Source organism: Eptatretus burgeri, chromosome 1, assembly GCF_056783735.1.
Source record: "Eptatretus burgeri isolate ZD-2024b chromosome 1, Ebu_testis_v1, whole genome shotgun sequence".
Lineage (NCBI taxonomy): Eukaryota > Metazoa > Chordata > Myxini > Myxiniformes > Myxinidae > Eptatretus > Eptatretus burgeri.
The window spans coordinates 11,826,564-11,849,063 of NC_140961.1; the positions used below are offsets into that span (position 1 = coordinate 11,826,564).

The window sequence follows — 22,500 nt, forward strand, 5'->3', positions numbered from 1 at the left end:
GATTGCTCTTTTTCCTGTTTACAATTGCTAATATAAAGGGGCTGGACACTTATCCAACCAAGATATTCTAGTTGTGTATTTTAAATTCATTTTCTGAAATTTGTAGAATTTGTTTTTCACTTGGAAGTTGTGGGTTAGGATGTGTAAATAAAGGTGGAAAAAGTCTGATTTAATGCAATTTAATTCCAGGCTATAAGCATAAGGCAACAAAGGTGAAAATTTTGAAAGGGGGTGTAGACTTGCTATTGGCACTGTATATACATACGAGGTGTGTTCAAAAAGTATCCAACCTTAATTTATCGTGGGTAAACAAATGAAGCTTGGGAGGCCTGGTTTGGTGCACGTATGTAGGCAATCCTAATCCGTATGCGTGAATATTTTCCTGCCTGCAGAAGTTGTCATTCGCCGACAGACCGCCGATGAGTGAGGAAGTGTAAGTGAGCGCCGTCGGATTTTCGTTTTTGACAAAATGACGGAAAAACTTGAACAACACTACTGCATCAAATTTTGTGTAAGGCTTGGCGATTCCCAAGTGGAAACGATCCACAAGATTCAACAGGCCTTCGTGAACGAAGCAATGGGCTCCACACATATAAAAGAGTGGTACAACTGCTTCAAAGATGGTCGCACATCAGTGCAAAGTGAAGCAGGTTCTGGTTGGCCCTCAACCTCCCGAAATGAGATCGTCATTGACCAAGTGAGGACCCTGCTAATGCAGGATCGTCAAATCACGATCAGAGAACTTGCAGACGATGCGGGCGTCAGCATTGGATCCGTTCATTCCATTGTGACTAAGGATTTGGGCTAAAGGAGAATCTCAGCGAAGTTCGTGCCAAAGCTGCTAACGATCGAGCAGAAGCAACTCCGTTTGGAGATCGCACAGGACATGCTGGAGACTGTGAACAGCGATCCCAACTTCTTCAACACAGTGATCACTGGCGATGAGACCACAGTGATCCGTCATTTTGTCAAAAACGAAAATCCGACGGCGCTCACTTACACTTCCTCTCATCTTCCTCTCACTTCCACTCATCGGCGGTCTGTCGGCGACTGACAGCTTCTGCAGGCGGGAAAATATTCATGCATACGGATTAGGATCGCCTACATACGTGCACCAAACCACGCCTCCCTAGCTTCATTTGTTTATGCACAAAAAATTAAGGTTGGATACTTTTTGAACACACCTCGTATGTGCGACTGGTTTTCAAACTGTGTATTGTACCATACATCCAACTTTAATCTCAATAACTTTGTTATTATTTCACATGAAGTACATTTTATCGGTGAAAAGTTGTGTGATGCTGTTTCCTTCACACCAGTTTTGACCTGCACAGTACTATGACAGACTTTTAGAGTCTGATCCGATTTCTTACAGCAACAGCTAGGGCCGCCAAGGTGCGCGGACAGTTTGGTCAATACCCCGCACACAAAATGAAAAGCATGGTTCAGTAATTGGTTCCTTTTGTCGTCTGTCCACATACCGCTTTTCAGTTTATGATTAAGGAACAACTCTATTTCAATTGAATGTTATATTTTGAACACTAATCGGAACATGAATCAGAAAATAAACCTGTAATTTAGCAGTACTTTGGCTCTGAATTTGTCCCGATCGTGCATGCACAGAGAGGAGTAAAATATTTTCTTACTCTGCCTGCCTGTCTGGCAGTCAAACAAAATTGAAAAGCATTCCAAACAGGAAACTTACTGTTTTCAAGGACATCATAAAGGACACAAACAATAGACATGAATAACTTTGGCCAAATAAAAATAAATACCAGTTGATCGCCCCCCCACCCGCTTCCTTTTTTGAACCCACCTTCTTTTTTATCTTGCCAAAACGAAGTTTTTGCAAGATATGTTCGTCAGCTTGTATGTTTTTTATCTTGCCAAAACGAAGTTTTTGCAAGATATGTTAGTCAGCTTGTATGTTTTTTTTTTGTTTGTTTGTTTGTTTGTTTGTCTGTAATCACGTATAAAAAATTCTGCAGAGCACAGTTGTCATTGGAAATTTTTGTAACTTCGCATATCAGAGGCCTATCGAGGTCCCTTTCAGTGCACAAAATTTTGAAGGTCAAGGTCAAAGGTCAAGGTCACTTTGTCGCAAATCAGGGGAGTCGACGAAACCCTTATTTTTTGAGTAATTTTGATCGGATCGTCTTCAAACTTCATGGGAATATAGTTCATGGTCTGGCGCTCAGCTGATTAATTTTTGGTGGCGATTGGCCTTGACCTTCATATATTTTTTTTTTGGTCTGTAATCACGTATAAATCACTCTGCAGAGCACAGTTATCATTGGAAAATTTTGTAACTTCGCATATCAGAGGCCTATAGAGGTCCCTTTCAGCGCATAAAATTTTGAAGGTCAAGGTCAAAGGTCAAGGTCACTTTGTCACAAATCAGGGGAGTCGACGAAACCCTTATTTTTTGAGTAATTTTGATCGGATCGTCTTCAAACTTCATCGGAATATAGTTCATGGTCTGGCGCTCAGTTGATTAATTTTTGGTGGCGATTGGCCTTGACCTTCATGGTTAGCGCCAAAGGTCAAACATATTTGACCCCAAGGTCAAATTTTCAAGTTTTAGGAACCATATCGTGTAGTACCTCAAATTGAACACCTCGATGAGTGCTTTCTAGATATGTCAAGCTCGAGACATTATGACGTCATTTGGTGACGTTATGAGGCAAAAGCATATTTTTCATGGTGACTCTGTCGAACGATTCCCATCGGAATCTCTCGTAGGCAGATATTCCTCAAGGAGTCGCTCCTGGTGGATAGCAGCTCTGTTCACCTCAGTGTGATCTTAAATAAGTCACACGTGGTCACCTTTTGGCAAGATACGGGTCACCCTGCGGGTGACATTGGTTTATTTATTTTTATTGTTTATTATTTTGTCAAATATCCCCCCCAAAAATCGCACCCATGTCCATAGGAAGTGCTGCAGTGAGGCAGCTACAGTGCTTAAAAAGTATCCCTGTGGGGGACTGACGGTTACTTCCTCAACAGGTTTGGTGACCTTACTCTCCTCATGCAAACTAATCAATAACACAAAAAAAACGAAACAACACAAGAACAACTAAACAACAACAAACTAGAAACGAATGAAACATGGTGGGTTAGAAAGGTTCTTCTTCTTCATTTTTGACGGAAAGATGGAAGGAAGGACATTCCAAATATTGAAGTGGATTTGCACCACTTAAAAATCCATATCTTTGTGTATGGCTCTTGCACCATTCTTTGAGTCAATCATTTTCCCAATGTGGATATTGAGTTTTTATAGCTTCTACCGAACCGCAGCACTGAGAACTGTACTGCCGCTTTCTGTTCACTGCCACTTTCCGTTTCCGTGCATGATACGCGAGCAATACTGATCTGTGTACATGTCTGCCGTCTGCGTTCCATCGCAGCTGCTGCAGTAAAATTCAGTGCACGCTTCCGATTAAAATGATGCAAAATACAACTGGTTTTAAAACTTGCAAATTGCATGAGGAATGTAGAATGTAGACAAATTGCGTGAATGTGACAAATCATTTTTATGATTAAAGGTTCATTTTTGAATGTGGCTTTTATCTGTTTGCACATTTGGACAGGAACTAAAGTCCTGAAGCCGTGGTATGTGGAAACAGTTATTGATGGGTGACGCTCGCTATGTGATGTTTTCTCCGATTTCACGAGTGGGGAATGAGACCAGCAAGCGCTTGTGAGTCCACATCCCACGTACGTAAATCTGTGTATTAAATGTTTTCTGTAGATCTATATAGAAAGATCGCAAAGCCAATAATTTTAATATGTACAAAGTGTGTAGTTTTGTTTTTTCATTTTGCCATACATTTAGGACAGTGGATTGGATTTTTAATCAGCTGAGTGATTATGTATGTGACATGACAAGTATATAACCCATGTCATATTTGTTTGGGGATAGAAAACTGACATGTCTGGAACATGCCATTTTTAGTGGGGGTCGGGGGTGGGGAGGTAAAAAACTGGCGTGTTGGGTACATTGTTTGTTGGGTACTAAAAGCTGACGATCATTTTGAAAAAAAAAAAATTATGACAAGTAAAAAGGGCCTCCTTCTTAAAAAAAATCTAGAATGATCAACTGGTATTTTCTTTTATTTGACCGAATGTAACGTGTTTAATAAGCTGGTGTAAAAGACGCTGCATCATCGGTGGGAAACTTCCGAAAAAATGTTTTCTACAATCTTTAAAATCTTTTTTTATTTCAATTTAATTATATACTTGAACACTGGAGAACACAAGTTGCCTTACTGGCTCTTTCAAAAGCCTTCTGTTTAGCAGAACTTGAACAAAAAAATTACTGTATTTTGCATAATCTCGACTAATCAAATTTGCTGTTCGCAGACCCCGCCCACATCCTTTTTTCTCGAGACTGCACAGCATAAGGTGTTTTATGAACTCTGTAGCTTAAACTCGTGCATGGACGGTTATTTTAAAGTTGTGAATACCCACACACATTCTATGCCTGTATTGAAAGGGTTAAAACTTCTTTAATTCCAAGGTAAGTACTGTTGGACAAATGTAAAGGCAGCCAAGCACCAAGTCGAGTTTAGAATTGGCATGAAACAGTAACAACAGCTGATGTACAAACTACTTTTCATACGAAAGGAGGACAACTTATCCTTAACCTCTTCAGAGGGATAATCTGAAGCGTGCATTCAAAGTTGCACATGTCGCTCGCTTTAACGTGTCACATCACATGGTGCTTTGATTGAAGGAAATAAAGCTATCTGACACATGCACTTACCAAATCTCGTGAATGGAGCTTGATTAAAAAGCGTGATGTAATGAGCAAATGCGCGTGCGTGCGCATACACACACGCTCGTGCACGCACGCACGCACACGCACACGCACACGCACACACACACACACACACACACACAATCTAAAGTGCAGTAGTAATAATGATAACAAGTTGAGGTACATTCAAAGTACACTGCCCCCATGCCAAATAATAAATAAGAAATCCTCCAGCCCGCGACATTGCCGAGGTGCTTCTGGCGCCCGGCAATGCCACCATGCAGCACATGGAGACTGAATTGGGAGGGAGTGGTGTCCAATTATTGATTGATAATTCATTAATTGCATAATCAAAATGAATAAATAATGATCGTAAAATAATTAATTTCTTAATTGGCTAATAGCATACAAAAACCACCACTGTTTCATTTGAATCTGTAATATTTTGAAAATTACCTAATTCAGCGAAAAACCAATAATTCATTGATTAATGAATACATCAAAACAAGTTGCGGTACATTCAAAGAACAACACCCCAATGCCAAATAAATAAAGAACAAATCCTCCAGTGCGCGACATTGCCGGGGCGCCTTCGCCACCCAGCAATACCAGCTTGCAGCACATGAAGTTGGAATTGGGAGGGAGCGGTATACAAAAATGGATTGATTAATTGATTAATTGCATAATTAAAATAAGGAATAATCGTAAAATAATTAATTTCTCAATAAATTGCCAAATAGAATACCTAAACCTCCACAGTTTCATCCGAATCTCTCACTTTTTGAAAATTAAGTAATTTATCGAAAAATCAATAATTAATCGATGATTTAATTAATCAACAAATCAAAAATACCCTTTGTCGCAAATCACTTGGTCACTGTCATGTCCATACATCAGCTTCCGAGCTCAAAAGGTACCTGAGATATTGCCAGGATGAGAAATAAAATAAAATAAATAAGTAATTAATCAATCGATAATAATTAAGTAATTCATCAATGAAATGATTAATCCAAAAATAAGAAAATACCATTTTTGCCAAAGCACATCTTCACTTTTGTCCCCAAATTTCAGCCTCTCATCTCAAAGGATGGCTGAGCTATCGCCTGGACAAACAAACAAACAAGAAAGCAAGAAAGAAAACAGAATAAAAACTGAGTACTCCCTTCCTTTGGTTACGTTGATGGCATCGTGCATCGCCTGCATATGGAATTGGGAAGGAGCTGTGTACAACAAGTCACGGTACTTTCAAAGTTCACTGCCCCCATGCTAAATAAATAAAAAACAAATCCTCCAGTGCACGACATGCAGAACATGGAGTCCGAATTGGGAGGGAGCGGTGTACAATAATTGAATGATTTATTGATTAATTGCACAATTAAAATAAATGAATAATAATTGTAAAATAATTAATTTCTCAATCAATTGCTGAATAGCATACCTGAACCACCACTCTTTCATCCCAATCTGTAACCTTTTGAAAATTAAGTAATTAATCGATTAATTGATCAAGCAAAAAATCAATAATACTCGTTATAGCCAAATCACTTGGTCACTATCATATCCAAAGATCAGCCTCCTTGCTTAAAATATGCCTGAGATATTGTGAGGATGAGAAATGAAATAAACAATAAATAAAAAAATAATGACCGTTTTTACAGCCATTTTTCCCTGCTGTGCAGGGGTTTGGCTTTTTGTGAGGCAATGTTTTATGGCCGGATGCCCTTCCTGACGCCAACCCTGGTCGCCTCTTACGACACACAGGGATATGGTACACCTATTCTAACCGGGGCATACACCGGGACCAGTACACTGGCACTCATTTCGCCGACCTCGGAAGGATGACAGGCTGAGTCAACCCCCTGGTGTTAATTCAGCAGCCAACGGGGCTTGAACTCAGGACACTGGGATCCCAAGCCGCCACCCTAACCACTAAGCCAACACCAGGCTAAATGAAATAAACAAGTAATTAATAAATCAATAATAATTAAGTAATTAATCAATTAATTGAATAATCAAAAAATAAATCGTTTTTGGCAAAGCACATCTTCATTTTTGTACCCAAATTTCAGCAGACAAACAAAGAAAATAATTAATTGATTAATAAATCAAAAAATACCTTTATAGCCAAATCACTTGGTCACTGTCTTGTCCAAATATCAGCTTCCTCGGCCAAAAGGTGCCTGAGATATTGCCCAGACGAGAAATAAATAAAATAAATAAGTAATTAATAAATCGATAATAATTAATCAATTAATAAATTAATTGATTAAAACAACAAATAAAAAATAACACTTTTGTCAAAGCACATCTTCACTTATGCCCCGAAATTTCAGCTTCCTGGCTCAAAGGATGGCTGAGATATCGCCCAGACAAACAAGAAAACAACAAAGACAACGGAATCAAAACGAGTACTTCCTTCCTTCGTCGCCCGGAGATGACTTCATGTATCGCCTGTATATGGAATTGGGAAGGAGCAGTGTACAAAAATACCCTTTATAGCCAAATCACTTGTTCACTGTCGTGTCCAAATATCAGTTTATCAGTTTCCATGAAATATCAGTTTCCAAGCTCAAAAGGTGCCTGAGATATTGCCCAGATGAGAAAGAAAATAAATAAGTAATCAATTAATCGATAATAATTAAGTAATTGATTAAACAAAATGTCCCAAGATTTCAGCTTCTGAGATCAAAGGATGGCTGAGATATTATTGCCCAGACAATCAAGAAAGGAAGAAAGAAAACAAACGGAGGAAAAACCAAGTACGGTACTCCCTTCCTTCAATGCCCGTCCATGACGTCATGCATCGCCTGGATATGGCATTGGAAAGGAGTGGTGTGCAATATTGATACAAGTGGAAACCCGTGAAATCACAGGTGCGATCTCTTTCTCTTGTTCATCATGTTGAACAAAACGGATTTTTCAAAAATAATAAGTTTTTATGAGGATGACTCGTTTTCGAAGAGCGACCCTATTGGAAAATTTTTCTTGTGTTGAAGTTAAAGAATAAACCTTGCACACACAATATGCGCACACATTTGTAGAGCAGTTCATGTACAATGGATCGACTCTACAACCACTACGTAATTTACAACAACAAGCATTTAAAGTGCCGGTGAGTAAAATACTGTTCTGCTTTATGGTGTGTAATACTTCCGGATTTCGAGATAATATATATGTCGAGCTGTGTTGTACTCCAGGCAAGCTGCCTTGTATTCCAGGTGAGCTGTGTTATGCACTTGTATTCGGGTGAGCCGCATTGTACGCCAAGAGCCACATTGTAATCCACATCAGCATGGCTTATACTCCAGGTGAGCTGCGTCATATTCAGGTGAGCAATGCTGCACTCAAAGTGAGCCACATTCTACTTGTTATCCGTGTTGTATTCCCCATGTATTTCTACTCCACGTCGGCCGCGTACTACTCCACTTCGGCCGCGTCCTACTCCGCGTCGGCCGCGTCCTACTCCGCGTCGGCCGCGTCCTACTCCGTGTCGGCCGCGTCCTACTCCGTGTCGGCCGCGTCCTACTCCACGTCGGCCGCGTCCTACTCCACGTCGACCGCGTCCTACTCCACGTCGGCCGCGCCGTACTCCACGCCGGCTTCGTCGTACTACACGTCGGCCGCGTCGTACTCTACGTCGCCCGCGCTTCACCCCACGTCGCCCGCGCTTCACCCCACGTCGCCTGCGCTTCACTCCACATCATACTCGACATTGGCCAAGTTATACTCCCCTTGAGTCTTATTATTCTCCAGGTGATCCATGGAAATGTGAAAACGTATTTGAGGCACATTTATAAATCCAACAGAAGTGTCAGTTTGACTGATTGTTCTTTAAAGGATTTTCCAGTAAAGCATCAACATTATGGTACTTGGTAATATAACACACATTAAGCTTGTTAGTTAAAGTGCCAGGCATATAGCGCAGTGAAGCTTGTAAAATACCATCACTCATCATGATAACTATTGTGTCACCAGAAACACGTGATGTATACCACGCCTTTCCGGGAAAGCTGTCACGATCCCATCTCGAGACATCATTGTGAGACATCTGTAATTGTTTTCAAAATTCAAACTTAAAGTATCAGGAAATGTATGATGAGTTAATGGGAAAAAGCTTTTCTGAACAACTCACATGGGTTAGTGAAGACATTCTTATCAACAGCTGATCTTAATTTGGTTGAAGCTGAATCTTAAGTTCAAGTGGCGTAAATTGGGTGATTGAAGTGTACACGTTAGAGTTGACATTCAAATGACTTATTGTGGTATACCTGTGTTTCTGTGAGGTTGAGTGAAGTTGAGAACTCGGCTCGTTCAGCAATCGATAGATATTGCTTCTGACGAAACTTCCTTTCCAATGCCAGCAGCTGTGACGTCGTAAAAGGCGTCCGTGGTTTGCGAGTTGCCTTGTGCTTGCGTAATGTGCAGGAGGGAGGACTCGGACCAGGACCTGCAATGACACAAAATTGTTCGCTTGGCAGTCTTTGATCTGATGCCATTAACTCATGTTCCATGCGGATCAGTATATCGGCCTCATAGCCGAGCAATGAGGAGCACTAAAACCACCAGTAACCACACTCCACTGAAATTCCCCAATGGAATGTGATACTTTCGAGCAAAGCCCCTTTTGCCACCATCCCAAGCATATTAAGAATGACGGCCAAGTAGCACTTTACATATGCAATGCAGATGACCACAGCATCAAGCCAGATTTCCTCAGTCGGCTTTCTTTCAATTTGTCTTGGGCACTTTACATTAAAGGCCAAATGAATTGGAATGGAGTGCAAGTAAGCGAACTCATTCACAAACCACGGTGAGGTGTACGGTGTGTGTGATGTGGGAAATTGAGGATCAAACCATACATCCCAGATGTATTTGTCCATTTCCGACAAATGTTCTTCTAATCCATGTGTGTGTGCATTGATAAAAAAAAAATATATATATATATATATATATATATATATGTTATATATATATATATATATATGTTATATATATATGTGTATATATATATATATATTTGTAATATATATATATATATATGTGTATATAAATATATATATATATATATATGTAATATATATGTGTATATATATATATATATATATATATATATATATGTAATATATATATATATATATATATATATATATATATATATATATATATATATATATATATATATGTAATATGTGTGTATATATATATATATATATATATATATATATATATATATATATATATATATATATATATATATATATATATATATATATATATATATATATATATATATATATATATATATATATATATATGAGCCTGGTGTTGGCGCAGTGGTTAGGGCAGCGGCTTGGGATCCAAGAGGTCCTGAGTTCAAGCCCCATTGAGCCACTGAATTAATACACCAGGGGGTTGACTCAGCCTGTCATCCTTCCGAGTTCGGCAAAATGAGTACCAGTATACTGGGCCGGTGTATACCCCAGTGAAAAAATAGGTGTACAATATCCCTGTGTCGAAAGAGGCGACCAGGGTTGCGTCAGGAAGGGCATCCGGCGTAAAACATGTGCCAAATCACTATGCGGATCATACAGAGGATCCGCTGTGGCGACCCCGAAAGGGAGCAGCCGAAAGTATGTATATGTATGTATATATATATATATATATATATATATATATATATATATATATGTATATGTATATATATGTATATGTATATGTATATGTATATATGTATATGTTAATATATTAACCGGGCATAGTGGCATGCGCCTGTAATCCGGCAACTCGGAGGCTTGGGTTGGAGGATCGCTTGAGGACGGGAGCACTGCTCTGCACTGGGCCGCACTATGAGAGGGTGTAGGGCAGCCAGCCCGGAATCATGGCGAAACCCAATCCTTATCCCTGTGTCGTAAGAGGCGACCAGGGTTGCGTCAGGAAGGGCATCCGGCGTAAAACCTATGCCAAATCAGTATGCGGATCATAACGGATAGTCCGCTGTGGCGACCCCTCACGGGAGCAGCCGAAAGAAGAAGTATATGTAAATATATGTATGTATATATATGTATATATATATATGCATATATGGATATACATTATACATACTTATATATATATATATATATATATATATATATGTATAATGTATATCCATATATGCATATATATATACATATGTATGAATGTATGTATATATATATATATATATATATATATACATATGTATGTATGTATATATATATATATATATATAATTTATTACACTAAGGTGTTTATCCTGAATAAGGTTTATGTACAAGAGAAATAGTACATTGAACAAGACTGAACTCATTCGTTTTTTAATTAAAGAGCTGTACCATGTTCTTAGCAATAATGGAGCATTGATGCTGCTGAGGTAGTTTCTTTGCAAGGGTTTGGTTGTGGTGGTTTAGTTGTGCTGGGTGGTTTGGTTATGCTGGGTAGTTTGCCATCAACTTCCCAGGAGTCAGTTATGGCAGGAATTTGTAACTTGTTCAGGGTGCCAGAGATAACTCACCTACTCTTCACGAAGGACACCATGGGATCTTTAACGTCTACCAAGAAATGCCAATCGTCAGGGCACCCAGTTAAACATCCATCCTAGGGATGGTGCACACATTGATGTATTGTCCTGCTTGCGAAACACCAGCTCAGATCGGAGTGTGCATCCCTCTCGGCTACCCTGTCAGCCTTGTCTTTTTATTACAAGGTCTTGTATATAACTTGTGGAGCTACTATTTCACCAGCACTGCGACAACTGTTGAGGGTGTGATGCTGCTCTCAGTGCTGGATAATTCTTGAAAGGGTTCGCCACCATCTGCTTGAGCACCAGCGTCCAGAGCAGTCAGGCTTTACACCAAAGAGGTCAACGATTGACTGTATCCTTGATCTTTGGGTCCTTACAAAATGCAGACGAGAGTTTCCGCAGGAGCTGTTTGCAGCCTATGTTGATCTCTTCAAAGCATTTGATTCAGTGAATTGGGAGCCCCTTTGGAGGATTCTGTCTTCATGGAGTGACACCAACACTGATCAATCTCATGTCTGAACTATACTCTGGTACTAAGAATGCCGTGAGGTGTTCCTTCCCTAACTTATTTCCAGTTGTTACCAGAATATATCAGGGATGTGTACTGGCCCCCACACTTTTCAGCGCTTGTATGAACTGGATTCTGGGGAGGATGTTGGAGAGTTCAAGTTGCGGTGCACCATTTGGGAATGTCAAGATCTCTGACCCTGATTTCGCAGATGATGCAGTCATCATTGAGTGGACTCTGGATATCCTTTTGGGGATCCTCGCGGCGCTGATTGAGGAGTCAGAGCCGCTGGGATTACTGGTTTCCTTGGTCAAAACTAAGATCCAGACTTTCAATGACATCTTTTGTGCTATTATTTTGTCTGTACCTGTTTGCGGTGAGGATGTTGAGGTCACGGAGATATTCGCTTCCTTTGGCAGTGATAGTCATGTTTCCGCTGGCTGTGAGCCAGAGGTCAATGGATGTCTGTCAGGTCTGGGGAGTCAAGGATTCACTGGATCATGGGGTGTGGTGCTGCCGGTACCTGTGCAGGAGGACAAAAGTCCAAGTCTTCAGGTACTTGGTGCTTCCAGTCTTGCTCTACGGATGTGAGACTTGGACTCTGACCAGAGATCTGAGATGGAGACTTAACTCCTTCGGTACCAGGTCTCTTCAGAGAATCCTTGACTATCGCTGGTCGGACTTTGTGTCCAACGAGTGGTTGCTGAGATACTCAGATGAGATTTGTTACCTGTATAGTTTGTGAGCATCAGCTCTGGCTGTATGGACATGTGGCTCGTTTTCCTGATGCTGATCCTGCTCACCAGATTCTCTCAGTGAGGGAGCATCGTGAGCGGAGTCGGCCAACGGGCCGACCAGATTCCTCCTGGTTGCAGCAAGTTGATCATCATCTCATGGAGATGGGGCATCTGCCTGGGGATGGCGAGATGGAGGCCCCTTGAATACCGGCGGAAAGTGGATGCAGCAACACTCTGCTCCGGCGCATGCTCCTATGCCTGACCTGACCTGATGGCGCTGGCAGGATATCCTTTCTCCTAGACATACACACACTCACCTTTGATTTGGCTAGCGTGGGTTTGAATCTCGACCCAACTATAAGGTCTCAACTCACCCGAGGTGATTCGCATGCAGATGAAGAATATTAAGCCAGAGGACCTCTTTGCAAGCACTGATGGACGTTGAAGATCCACGATGTCTTTCGTTAATAGTAGGCCAGTCATCACTGGCACCCTGAACAAATGACAATTCCTCCCCAAGTCATCTCCAGTCAACTGTCAGGCCTGAACAGCCAATTGGTAAAAGACTTGGACCAATAATGCTGCTCATCCAACCCCAAAAGGAGGGAATTATTGGGACCACTAAAGAAATAATCGGGTTCAATCGGACTCAGGGAGCAGCTTGTACATACAAATCTTATTACCTTTATGATTACTAGTACGTGCCCATAAAAAATAAATAAATAAATATTCAAACCGCGAGCAAGAAACAACAACCACACAGGCCGTTTCTTCGCTCTCGCGTGCCCGTACGTGCGTTGCCCGGAAGTTCGCATATCGTAGTTACGATTATTCGCAATTTAGTTTTAATGGCCAATTATTCAATTAGCGCCAACGTATTTTGCCTTTTCGCAATGTCGTCGCAAGGAAAAACAAAAAGAGAAGAGAAGAGAGAGAGAAAAAAATTACTTCCTGGTTCGGAGCACACCAGCTCACTCTGATGTTACCAAAATTTATGCACCGTCTCATATGAAAACGATCGTAACTTGGGGCATAGTGTTTATCTATAAATGCGCTTAAGAAATTGAGAAATTATTAGAATACACGAAGTCATCACTCTCCGGAAGCCCGTAAGTTGTTACTTGTGATGGGGAACATGGCTGAGCTTCCCTTCCCACATCGGCCACGCCCACGCAACGTGTCTTGTCATTGGTTTGGTAATTAAATGGCCATAACTTGGGAACCACTTGTCCGATTAATATCAAACCTTGAAAAGGCACATCCTCAGGTCCCCAGCAATATACCTGGCAAGTTTCAATTAGTTCGGACCAGTGGTTGTCGAGAAACAGCGGTCACACACACACACACACACACACACACACACACACACACACACACACACACACACACACACACACACACACACACACACACACACACACACATACACACACACAGACACACACACACACACACATACACACACTGCTGGAATTATAGATAGATATTAATACATTAGCAGAATACCCACCCTACGGGCAATTTTGTTACAAGTGTGCAACATGTTCTTCTGTCACATCCCATTATTTCGTGTTGTATTGGCAACAGACCACTTCTGCAATCTCTCTTGAAAATAATATTAAGCCGGGTTATGTATACTAGTGCATGCCCGTAGGTGCGTGCCCATAGGTGTGTGCCCGTAGGTGCAAACAAAACAAAACAAAAAAAACTTTCAAACCCCATGCCAGAAACAATTACACAGGCCGTTCCTTCGCTCTCACGTGCCCGTACGTGCGTGGCCGTACATGCAAAAAAAACACAACTTTCAAACCGCGTGCCAGAAACAACAACCACACAGGCCATTCCTTCGCTCTCGTAAACGATGATTGGATTGGGGCATTGTGTTTAATAAAATCGAGAAAGTACAGAAATCGAGAAAGAAAGAATACAGTAAGTCGATAAATCAAGAAAAAAAATCGAGAAAGAATACAGTAATCGTCACTGACTGGATTGGGGTATTGGGTTTAAGAAAATCGAGAAAGAAATCGAGAAAGTACAGAAATTGATTAAGAAAGAATCGAGAAAGAATACAGTAATCGTCACTCTCCGGAAGTGAAGTCCTCACTGTCCGGAAGTTCGCATAGGGCAGTTACGATTATTCGCAATTTATTCTTAATGGCCAATTATTCAATTAGCGCCAACGTATTTTGCCTTTTCCCAATGTCATCGCAAGGAAAAACACAAAGAGAAGAGGAAAGAGGAGAAAAAAACGTGCAAAAAATAATTTACTTCCTGCTTCGGAGCATACCAGCTAACTCTGATGTTCCCCAAATTTATGCACCGTCGAATATGAAAACAATCATAACTTGGGGCGTTGTGTTTATCTATAAATGCGCATAAGAAATCGAGAAATTATGAGAATACACGAAAAAAAAAAACGTGCAAAAAAATAATTTACTTCCTAGTTCGGAGCATACCAGCACTCTGATCTTACCGAAATTTATGCACCGTCTAATAGGAAAACGATCATAACTTGGGGCATTGTGTTTATCTATAAATGCGCATAAGAAATCGAGAAATTATTAGAATACACGAAGTCATCACTCTCCGGAAGCCCGTACGTTGTAACCCGTAATGGGGAACGCGGCTGAGCTTCCCTTCCCCCATCGGCCACGCCCACGCAACAACGTGTCTTGTCATTGGTTTGGTAAATAAATGGCCATAACTTGGGAAGCACTTGTCCGATTAATATCAAACCTTGAAAAGGCACATCCTCAGGTCCCCAGCAATATACCTGGCAAGTTTCAATTAGATCGGACCAGTGGTTGTCGAGAAACAGCGGTCACACACACACACACACACACACACACACACACACACACACACACACACACACACACACACACACACACACACACACACACACACACACACATTGCTGGAATTATAGATAGATGAAGCAAAATAATGCATACTGCTTATCTGCACACTGTATATAATGCATCCTGGTTTTACAGCTCAGATAGTTCCAATTGCACCCTCCCCTCTTCCCCCAAAAGGAAGAAAATGCAAAGATGGGTGAAATTTTTTTCTTCTTAAAACTTCAAAGAATCTTACAAAACTTCAGGAAACACCTTCAGGGGGTCCTGAGTAATCCCTGAAGGTTTCCACTTTTCCTCTATTAAATTATCTTGGAGGAATGAATGAAACATACAATGTACTACAAACAACATACAAAACATATCATGTAGATTTCACCAATCGACATGACAAGGACATTCATGGAGACATGACACATGTGGATCGTCACTGTACAATGGAGAATCAAAAATTTTCCCTTTTCATGAGGGTAGATCTGTCTTCGTACACCATGAAGCTTGTTACAGATGTTAATCCTTTGCTGTGTCATTTCTAACCATGAGCAGCACACGTTTCCCAGCCTACCATGAATTTCCCATTTTCAATGGAATGTTTTGGGTTTTATGCAGAAGGAATTTTTTTCACTCCATCTTATATGTTGTATTTTCTTCTGGAAACCCAGCATCATGAATGATGTTCTGAGATGGGAACACCAAGCAGGTCTTGTCCCTGGTATTTGTGAACATGATACGGAATCGATGATTTGGCTTATTGCTAAATCGATGCATTTCCAAAAAATTAAAAATTTTGCACAATTGTCGATCCATGTTTTTTTTTAATTTGTTTGTTTTTTTTAACTCATTAATTTATTTTGTGCTTGGAATAACTTTTTGAATGATGGAATATTCCTGCTTGTTAATATGATGCATCGTGATTAAAATGTGGCACTTACGGACTACCGTACTTTTTACAGTGAGCATTAGTTACACCCAATGGCAGAGCACATTTGTTATTACTGAATTGAGATGGGAGAGTGTGTTGAAAAGTAATGCCTCCTATTCTTTTTCTCCAAAACGGGTAAAGATATTCCAATGAAACGAAGCACATTCCGCACATTCCTTCTTCCCGCCACTGAGTGCGAAGTTTTTTTTTGATTCTGACACGAGGGGGCTCAGTGCTACATTAGTTAAGATGGCAGAGGGTGGAGCAGGACATTGTCAGTACTTTGAAGCATGAAGTGCTGGTGATGAGAGTTGGGAGCACCATTACAATCCTGAGAGTAAGAGACGGTCAACAGAGTACTGCCTCAAAAGATCACGAGCTCTGACTTGACTCCGTCAGATTTTCATCTCTTCACCAAACTTAAAGAAAACCTAAGTTAACAACATTTTTCTTCCGATGACGTCAAGGCCGTTGTGAAGCACTGATTAAGTCAGCAGGATGTACAGTTATATTGTGACAACATCACGGAAGTACTTGAATGTTGGTGTAAATGTGTGGACCGCAGTGGTGATTATGTTTAGAAATAGACACCATGGTAAAATAAAGATTGCTGTTAGTAATGTCTGTTTCATTTGAATATCTTTACCTGTTTTGGAAAAAAGAATAGAAGGCAATACTTTTCAACGTGTGTGTGTGTGTGTGTGTGTGTGCGTGTGTGTATTCTTCCACTAATTACAATTAACGAGTACGTGCCCGTAAAAAAAAAAAAAATTCAAACCGCGACCAACAAACAACAACCTCCCAGGCCGTTTCTTCGCTCTCGTGTGCCCGTACGTGTGTGGCCCGGAAGTTCGCATATTATTCTCAATTTAGTTTTCATGCCCAAATATTCAATTAGCACCAGCGTATTTTGCCTTTTCGCAATGTCATCGCAAGAAAAACAAAAAGAGAAGAGAAGAGAGAAAAAAATTACTTCCTGGTTCGGAGCACACCAGCACTCGATCTTACCGAAATTTATGCACCGTCTAATATGAAAACGATCATAACTTGGGGCATTGTGTTTATCTATAAATGCGCATAAGAAATCGAGAAATTATTAGAATACACGAAGTCATCACTCTCTGGAAGCCCATACGTTGTAACCCGTAATGGGGAACGCGACTGAGCTTCCCTTCCCCATCGGCCATGCCCACGCAACAACGTATCTATCATTGGTTGGTAAATAAATGGCCATAACTTGGGAAGCACTTGTCCGATTAATATCAAACCTTGAAAAGGCACCTCCTCAGGTCCCCCAAAATATACCTGGCAAATTTCAATTAGATCGGACCAGAGGTTGTCGAGAAACAGCGGTCACACACACACACACACACACACACACACACACACTCACTCACACACACACAGACCCACACATACACAGACCCATACACACACAGACCCACACACACACACTAACACAGACTCACACACACCACAGACACAGACCCACACACAGACTCACACACACAGACCCACACACACAGACCCACACACACAGACACACACACACAGACACACACACACACAGACACACACACACAGACACACAGACACACACACACAGACACACACACACACAGACACACACACACACACACACACACACACACATTGCTGGAATTATAGATAGAAGAACTTCCATTATACAACACGAGCTCAGGAATTCCCACCAATAAGTAAAGAAACAAAAGTGTTTTCGTTTGATAGACATTTGTGCAGGGGTCCTTCAAACATGGAAGACGTCATGACATTTGTGTGATTCCAGGAAATTGTTATTTATGTAATTCTACAAGCTTTGCTCCAAATGATGTCATCACTCATACTATGCATTATTGTATGCAAGGTTTTCATACAAGTGTGTTTATCAATTTGTGTGCAATGCATGATATTGCAACAGAGGAATACAATGCCGCGGGTCATTCCCAGGCTCGTCTTGTATGTTGATGTTGGAGCCATCTGTGTAAGTAAGCTCCAAATAAAGTATTCCCCTTTCGTTTCCTTAATATTGTGAGTGCGTCTGTTCAACGAAAACACGTGCGGGTTTAATTTTGAGGAAAGTTTAATTCCACAATTGCACGGTTTTTAATATTACATTTTACAGGCAAGACAAAGCGGGAGTAAAATTGGTGTGAAACCTACGAATGAGATGGATCCCACGAGTGGGGCGAACACCGCAAATGAGATGGATCCCATGAGTGGGGCAATACTATAAACTCCTTGATGGGGTATGGACACCACAGGTAACACAGATACCATGAGGGGCATGGACACCACAAGTGGTCTGAACACCAAAACTTTGTGAGGGGCACATACACCACAAGAGCCACAGAGACTGTCAGTGGGGCGGGCACCACAAACTCCTCGATCGGCACAGACGCCGCAAGTCGTACATCGACCGTGAGTGGCCTGAACACGACATACTCCACGAGGGACATGGACTCCGCAGGTGGTGCGAACACCACAAACTCTGCAAGGGGCATGGACACCGTGAGTGCTATGAACACCACAAACCCTGTGAATAACATGAACACCACAAGTGGCACGGAGACTGCAAGTGGTGCGAACACCACAAACTCTGCGAGGGACATGGACATCGCGAGTGCTGTGAACACGAGAAACCCCGTGAGTGGCATGAATCCGTGAGTGGCCATCATGAAACTGTTCGATGGAACCACGCCGATTGCCTGTGGTTGAACTCTTGTCTATCACAGTGATGAATGGCTGAGCTATTTGAATTTGGCATGTGACCTATGCATACACATTTTCGTCGGGTCATTGTTTTTCCATCCTGGTCAAAAATGGCATGTTCTGAAATCTACAAGCTCTTTCAACCTTTGTGACACATTCTTAAGTAACTCTAACAGGTCCATGTTCCCAAATAAATCAAACAGATTGCACTTAAAAATTACAAGGAACAAAGAAATGGATGTACAGACTCCGACATAACGTCAATTATTTTGGGAACTACAACAACGACAACAACCAAGCGGATTTATCATCTGTCATTGTGCACAGCTCTCCAAATGGCCACAGATTACACGGACCAAGGCAATTGTGTTTATCGATTATAAAATGCGAAGAATATGCAGATACTTATCAAAACCGCATGCAGAATTATATTTGGTGAGAATAACCTAATTACCTCCACCACTGAAGGTGGAGGTCAGTCAGGTCAGGCCAGATTAGATCTGTGACTTGCTCCAGGTGTCATGTAAACCTGTACCAACCTGTTCCATGGTCGGGTTGTCGGCGACGAAACCGTCTCCCCCACCAGGTTTTTTGGTGAGGAGGGTGTTTCGATATGGACACCCAGCAGGATTAAAAACAAAACCCGTCAAAGGGCGGAGAAGCTCCTTGTGAGCCAACGGCCATCCATATGTAGTGCCCAACTTTGTCTGCGGACGTCCTCCTGCAGTTGGGTTACTTCTTATTACGAGGGTGGTGGCAGGATTTGCACTCCGGCCACCGTAAAACCCTTCATTCCGCAAAACACAAAAATGCAAAGAAATCTGAAAACCCACTCCGTGGGAGTACCTCCTGTGCAGCTTCCCTTCGCAGAGCAGCTCACCGGATGACGGGTTTGGGGCAAAGCCTTTGGGACCCCCAATCTTTGATGATAGGAGGGAAACCACGGGGTAACATTCCCGGGTCAGATTGCAGGAGAGTGTGTCGGAGTGGTGCTGAGGTGTCGTCCACCTGGCGGCAGTCTCATTGGGTTAACCTGAGGCGGTCCCTTTGGGTGGGTGCCTGAATGTCCTATCCCGAAGAGAGGATGATCACCTGTCTCTTATCATCTGAGCCCAAGCATTTGGACATCGGTATTGCAGCACTCTCTGAGGTTCGGAGACCGGATTGCGGTGAGATCATGGCGGGTGGTTACACCTACTATTGGTCTGGTCGCTCTGATGGTAACTATTCTCAAGGAGTTGCTGTTGCTGTGTCCAAGAAGCTGACTCCAATGATAATTGAGGTAACACCGGTCAACGAGCGTATTATGAGACTAAGGATTCATCACTCCTTAGGCGTCATTTCACTGGTCTCTGTTTATGCTCCGACTGAGGCGAGTGATCTCACTGTGAAGTACACATTCTATGCCACACTCGAGTCTGTGGTTGATCAATGCGCCAGACGAGATACACTTCTCGTCTTGGGGATTTCAATGCATCGACTGCAACTGGTAGGGATGGTTATGAGACGTGTGTTGGTCCCCATGGGTCAGGCACTGTGAACCGGAATAGCACTAGGTTCCTTGACTTTGCAAGAAGTCATGGACTTAGGGTGGCCGGTTCGTGGTTTCAGCGCCCACAGGCTCACTGCTGGACTTGGTATTCTAACGCTGGCGGTGTGGCAAAGGAGATTGACAATTTCCTCGTTGATGGTCGCTGGAGGATGATCCAAAACTGCAGGGTCTACCGGAGTGCTCAGTTCCTCAATACTGACCACCGTTTCGAGCAACTCTGAAGCTGCACCTTAAATCCAGGAGAATGGTACATCCCAGCCGAGGCTGGATGTTGGCAGGCTCAAGGATGAAAGGGTAGCTGAGGAGTTTGCAAACAGGTTGAGTGGAGATTTGAGGGGTCTGGGTGCTTTGGAGGTCCTGAAGAGTTGTGGAGTGCCTTTAATACCACCTTCCTTGATGTTACTGGAGGATGTTTGAACTCACCGTTGGGCAAAGAATAATTTTGTCTCTCAAGGGACACTGGACACCATTGACCAGAGTCGCAGGGCCAGGCTGAATGGCAGAGCTGAGCTGTTCAGGGAGCTGAGGCGTAAAACTGTATGTGCGCTAAGGGTGGACAAGGAGGCCTATGTGCGAGGAATCTGTGAGGGGGTAGAGCATCACCTGTGGCCAGGTGATTCTCGTCCTGCTTACGGGGGAATTCACGTATTGCGTTCATCCAAGCCCATCTCTCGGTGTACTGCAGTTAGAGCAGAGAGTGGTAGGCTCTTGACAGAGGAGTCTGAAGTGAAGGCTTGCTGGGCTGGTAACTTTAAGCGGTTGTACCAGGCTGATCCACCAGCTGTCGAGTTGGACGTCAGGGGTGTTACAATCCCTGTTGCTGACCCTCCAATCAATTGTGGTCCACCTTCACTTGTGGAAACAGGCTGCGGTGAACCGTTTGAAATGGGGTGAAGCTCCAGGGATCTGTGGCATCCATGCAGAACTTCTCAAGGCTGCTGGAAATGCTGCACTCGTGTCATTGCATGCAGTTTTGCGCTCTGCCTGGAACACAGGCATCATCCCAACTGACTAGAAGAGGGGCCTTGTTGTCCCTCTCTGGAAAGGGAAGGGTGATCGCCAAGACTGCGACAACTACCGAGGGGTGACGCTGCTCTCAGTGCTGGGTTAGGTCTTTGCTCGGATAATTCTTGATAGGATTCGCCACCATCTGCTTGAGCACCAGCATCCAGAGCAGTCAGGCTTTACACCAAAGAGGTCAACAATTGACCGTATCCTTGCTCTTCGGGTCCTCACCGAACGCAGATGAGAGTTTTGGCAGGGGTTGCTTGCAGCCAATGTTGATCTCTGTAAAGCGTTTGATTCAGTGAATTGGGATGCCCTCCAGAGGATTCTACGTCTTCATGGGGCGCCACCAAAACTGATCAATCTGATGTCTGAACTCTACTCTGGTACTGAGAGTGCTGTGAGATGTGGTGGTACCATCTCTGACTTATTTCCAGTTGTTACTGGAGTTCGTCAGGGGTGTGTACTGCCCCCCACACTTTTCAGCACTGGTACGGACTGAATTCTCAGGAGGACGTCGGAGAGATCAAGCTGCGGTGCATCGTTTGGGAATGTCAAGATCTCTGACCTTGATTTCGCAGACGATGCAGTCATCTTTGCGGAGACTTTGGAGATCCTTTTGGGGGCCCTCGAGGTGCTGAAAGAGGAGCCGGACCTGCTGGGATTACGGGTTTCCTGGGTCAAAACTAAGATCCAGGCTTTCAATGACATCTTGGATGCTGCTGTCCTGTCTGTGCCTGTTTGTGGTGAGCATGTTGAGGTCATGGAGAGATTCACTTACCTTGACAGTGATATTCATGTCTCTGCTGGCTGTGAGTCAGAGGTCAATCGACGTCTGGGTCGGGCCTGGGGAGTCATGGATTCACTGGATAATGTGGTGTGGCGCTG

General features: G+C 42.5%; 1 protein-coding gene and 1 long non-coding RNA gene across 3 annotated transcripts in view; one reads left to right on the forward strand and one right to left on the reverse strand.

The window, feature by feature from the left end:
• LOC147033871 (homeobox protein MSX-2-like) overlaps positions 1-22,500 on the reverse strand; it is a 39,713-nt gene that overhangs the window by 7,894 nt on the left and 9,319 nt on the right. The window contains exons 2-3 of one of the 2 annotated variants that reach the window (XM_085872079.1): positions 9,028-9,206; positions 7,057-7,210 (exon numbers count right to left, since the gene is read on the reverse strand). In XM_085872079.1, coding sequence (XP_085728205.1) covers positions 7,070-7,210; positions 9,028-9,206 — 320 coding nt within the window. In that variant the 3' untranslated portion in view covers positions 7,057-7,069. Of the gene's footprint in view, positions 1-7,056; positions 7,211-9,027; positions 9,207-22,500 lie in introns of those variants that run through there. The other variant, XM_085872075.1, reaches the window with a different exon arrangement.
• LOC147033872 (uncharacterized) overlaps positions 2,796-22,500 on the forward strand; it is a 110,467-nt gene continuing 90,762 nt past the window's right edge. Inside the window, exons 1-2 of the long non-coding RNA XR_015055721.1 lie at positions 2,796-3,717; positions 7,978-8,067. This is a non-coding gene — a long non-coding RNA (uncharacterized LOC147033872). The remainder of the gene's footprint in view (positions 3,718-7,977; positions 8,068-22,500) is intronic.